Source organism: Corticium candelabrum, chromosome 22, assembly GCF_963422355.1.
Source record: "Corticium candelabrum chromosome 22, ooCorCand1.1, whole genome shotgun sequence".
NCBI lineage: Eukaryota > Metazoa > Porifera > Homoscleromorpha > Homosclerophorida > Plakinidae > Corticium > Corticium candelabrum.
In genome coordinates, this window is record NC_085106.1 from 1,546,392 (window position 1) to 1,551,391 (window position 5,000).

Below are 5,000 nucleotides of genomic sequence, written 5' to 3' on the forward strand. Positions count from 1 at the left end.
GCATGCAAATGAAAGAGGAATTTGGAAATTTCTTGTTTCCCATACAGCATGGTGTGTCAACTCCAAATGGCACTGAGCTGATTATTCACCATATTGATCTCATCTTACAACAAAACTCAATGGATAGCAATGAAAACTGACATAAAAATTCATTCAATTCTGTTAGCAAACATCCTTTAATTCAGAATTTGTCAGCGTCTTTTCCTAGCTATCATGTCATGTTTTCCAGATGTATGGGTCTCCAAGATTTCTGATTTTCATGCAAGGGACATCGTCAGTATTCATTTCATCAGAGGAAGGGATCCACCAAGGAGATCCCATAGGTCCTGCTCTTTTCGTTACTGCAATTCACCCAGTTTTGAAGGAATTGCAAAAGCACCATCCTAGGATTCATCTCCTTGCTTATATGGATGCCGTATTCCTATTGGGTTCATCAGAAGATGTTTCGTCTGCATTTCATGATCTCAAGAATAGCTTCTCTGCTCTGTTGCTTGATGTTACCTATCACAAGTGTGAGATCTTCTGTCCGTCTGCCACTGCTATTGTTCGTGACATGCTCAAATTCCTGTCAAGTTCAAAGGTTGCCTCTTCCTAGAAACTCCAATTGGAACATCGTCTTATGTCACTTCTGTTATCGTGACACGGCTCAGTCTGGATACAACTTGTGTAACCAGCTCTTGAAATTGGATGATGCTCAGGATGCCAACCTATTGCTACGTAAGTGTCATGTCCCAAGACGGAATAATTTGGCAGAACTGTTCGTCCTGACCTTCTGGTCCCAGCCACAACTATTCATGATTCACAAACACACTCAACCTTTTGTCGTCTTATAGGCTATGATTCACTGCCTGACAACACCTGGCAGCAAATTTCTCTTCCAATCAATATGGGAGGATTTGGCTTGACATCTTTAGTATATACTTCTCGCCCTGCATTTGTGGCATCTTGAGCTCATGCAGCTGTCGAATTGCCCTTTCGTTTTCAATCTACATTACCATCCATCAATAGTTTCGTCAAATCATCAGATAGTCCAATTGGTAGGGTTTTGTCTAAATGTCTCCTGGATGACATGTCTTTCAGCAATTGTTTGTCAAACGTTGGTGAGTTGCAGTTTCAGCTTTCCAAACGCCAAGCTCGAGTCAATTCAGAGAATCTTTTGTCCAGTGCTGCTACAGCACGTGACGCTGCACGACTAAGATCTGTTCGGGGCAAGAGCGCAGGTGCCTGGTTGTCTGCCTTACCAACCGATCAAGAGTTCTCACTCTCTACTTATGATTTTCGTTTGGCGACTCTTCTTCATCTGGGGATGTCCATTCCTCTGTCTGACTGGTCTGGATCATGTAACTGTGGCACTCAGCTGGACAACAGTGGTTATCACCCGCTGACCTGCAAACCAGCAGATGACCAGTTGGTCTCATGACACCATTGCTACTACTTGGGAAGACTACCTTCAAGACGTACATGCACACTTCAAGCAAGAACCAAGACATCTTCATTCTAGCTCTGATTGTAGACCTGCTCTTGTGATGTTTGACTCAGCTTCAGGGGCTAATGTCAAATTAGATAATGCACTAGCTCACCCTTGCAGCTCAGATACCTTCCCCACGTCAGCTGACATTGATGGAGCAGCAGCCAAGAGGCGAGAAGAGAAAAAGCACTCCAGATACAAGAAAGAGAGACTTCCTGGTGGCACATCTGTTTCCCTGATTCCTTTAATCTTGGAGCACAACAAAAGATGGGGTGAAGAGGCATGGAAGTTCCTTCAAGAGTTGGCAGAGCAGTCGCCAGATGAATTTGGTCTACCCAATCCTCCAGAATTCTTAGATTTTTGGAGGAAGAGATTTGCAATCCAACTGCAAAGATGTAATGCCAGCGTCATCAGAAGAAAAGTGTCAGCACTCTGTGCAACCGAAGAATTTAAATTGGACTCTAGCAGCAACAAGTTTTCAGCCATTAGTTGTCTGAATGAAAGCTGGGTAGTAGCATAATTTTAGCTGCTATGTATACACATACGTGTATTTTCATGTAGCTTGTAACCTTTACTTTTTTGCCTTTTGCTGATATGTATTATAGTTTGATGTTTGAAATATATGTATTGACAGACAGACAGACAGACAGACAGACAGACAGACAGACAGACAGACAGACAGACAGACAGATCCGGATAAAGAGTGGCGCACCACACATATCTAGTCTGTTCGTCTCAAGGATCAATGAGAAGAGTTTTCAAGTCGTCGTCCAAGTCATCGTTCGCGGCTTCGGCCGCTAACGCCGTTTATGACTCTGTTGGCCATTGGGGCCCCCTTTCGTGTTTGATTGTTTGTTTGCTCACCTTCTCATCTGCACAGTCTGCTGTCTACAAGTCATTGTTTGGTACTTCCCTCTTCATGTCTTTGCACCAACATTTCCTTTGTTTGAGCGTCGTCATCATGGATTGCATGCATCTTTACCTCGCGTCAGCGCTAGGCGTCTTCTATGGTGGCCGTGCACGTTGTGATGTCTTCCTCTACCCATATTGTCTACTCCTCTGTATCAACATTGTCATCATGGATTGCACGCATCTTTACCTTGCGTCAGCACTAGGCGTCTTCTACGGTGGCCATGCACGTTGTGATGTCTTCCTCTACCCATATTGTCTACTCCTCTGTATCAACATCGTCATCATGGATTGTATGCATCTTTACTTCGTGTCAGCGCTAGGCGTCTTCTGTGGTGGCCATGTACATAGTGATGTCTTCCTCTACCCATATCGTCTACTCCTCTGTATCAACATCGTCATCATGGATTGTACGCATCTTTATCTCGCGTCAGCGCTAGGCGTCTTCTATGGTGGCCGTGCATGTCGTGATGTCCATCCGTGTTATCCAGAAGACAAACAGACACTGTTCAGTTTTGTTTTTTAGTTGTCATTGTAATGTAGTGTATCATGCTTTGCTTAGTTTGATTTAGCCTGTAATAGTTCTGATTTATGAAAATATAATACCACAGACAGACAGACAGACAGACAGACAGACAGACAGACAGACAGACAGACAGACAGACAGACAGAATACAAACAGACAGACAGACAGACAAACAGACAGACATATAACACACATGCACATACATGCACACAACAACAACAACAACAACAACAACAACAACAGAAATGATAACAAGTTAAACCTTGAACAACACAATAATCAAGATGTGCACACATACAAGAACAATATCAAAAATTTAAATGCAAACTCACCAACAAACCGAACAACTTTAATCTTTGTCTCAACATTTGTTTGATCTTTCTTGTGAACCTAAAAACACTATCATCACACACGCATGCATGCACACACATGGACAAACACACACACACACACACACACACACACACACACACACAAACAAACACATACACATAGACAAACACACACAAAAACAAACAAAAAACACACAGTGACACATGGACAAACACACACACAAACAAACACACATACATGGACAAACACACACAAACAAACAACAAACACAGAGTGACATATGGGCAAACACACACATATAGACAAACACACATATAGACGTTTAAACACACACACACACACACACACACACACACACACACACACACACACACACACACAAACAAACAACAAACACACACATACATGGACAAACACACACAAACAAACAACAAACACACACAGTGACATATGGGCAAACACACACATATAGACAAACACACACATATGGACAAACACACACACACACACATGCTGTGTCACGCCTATGGACAAACACATACATGCACATGAACACACATATGGACTAACACATACACACCACACACACACACACACACACACACACACACACACACACACACACACACACACACACACACACACACACACACAACGAACAACACACACATCAATCAAACCATCACAACACAAGCTCACCAGCCATTTCATTTGTTTTGTCACAGCTTCAACAAGTTCCGGACCAACATCCGGCAGGCATGCATTCAACGTAGCCACAAGCCGCGAATAGAACGGCAACAGATCAAGACGATTACGATCCACACCCAACAAAGCCTTAACAAGTTTCTTTCTGTTGCTTTTTGTGTTGAGTTGCATGCAAAATTCAGTTGCTGCTTTGTCTATGAATTGGCGGTTGATGCATGTGGGCAGTCGCTGTAGCCACTCATCAAATGGGCTAAACAATGGAGTTGGTGTAGATACCATGTCTGTGGTGGCCTCGTCTTTGGGTTGTTGGTCACTTGTGATGGCGTCTATTACTGTGAGAGAAGCATATTCAGACGTGAAGAGCAACCGTCTGTGTTGGTAATGGTGGAGTGGAGGTTAGATGTTTGTATGTTTGTCGTGTCATGCTCGTCGCTTTCACTGCTCGTTGGTCTGTCTGCCTGTCTGTTTATTTCTATGCATGTATGTATGTATGTATGCAGTGTTCTCCCCAGAATATCTCAAAGGCATGGTGGTGTAGGCGTGGCTAAATGGAACGCACTTGTGGGCGTGACTGTTTCAAACGTGGGCGTGGTCATCTGAGTGCCCTTTCCCGGCTTTTCGGTACAGTGCTAGAGCAACATAGGGTGCTTGTTAGGTCTAAAATGCTAGCTGTACAACATTTCTATGCGTGGACAGAGTACAACACAAGCAAGCTATCACTAGCCCTGTAGCGCCCCACTTCCCATCAGGGCTTCTTTCTAATCTGCATACATGTCGAAAACCTGCGCCTCCCACTAGATTCCAAGCCAATGCAAATCACAAAATCGATTGTAATAGCTTTAGTTAGTAACGTAGCACTAGTAGACAAGTTCACTAAGCAGTTGGTGACAATTTTCCGTGCACTAGAGACGTGCGCAGCGTATCAGCATGCTCGCCGAGATCTATAAGTTTTCAAAACTGCAAACGTGTCTACACTAACCTGAGCAATGCTTTCGCTAACTTTGGCTTTGGGCCAATGCTGTTCAAGCGCATTTTGGCGTCTGTAATCAGTGCACTGTA

The 5,000-nt window shown here is 43.6% G+C and overlaps 1 protein-coding gene across 1 annotated transcript in view; it reads right to left on the minus strand.

The window, feature by feature from the left end:
- The window catches only part of LOC134197561 (regulator of nonsense transcripts 2-like), a 27,416-nt gene that overhangs the window by 11,741 nt on the left and 10,675 nt on the right, over positions 1 to 5,000 (minus strand). The window contains exons 19-20 of the mRNA XM_062666908.1: positions 3,936 to 4,273; positions 3,236 to 3,293 (exon numbers count right to left, since the gene is read on the minus strand). Of these exons, the coding sequence (XP_062522892.1) occupies positions 3,236 to 3,293; positions 3,936 to 4,273 (396 nt within the window). The remainder of the gene's footprint in view (positions 1 to 3,235; positions 3,294 to 3,935; positions 4,274 to 5,000) is intronic.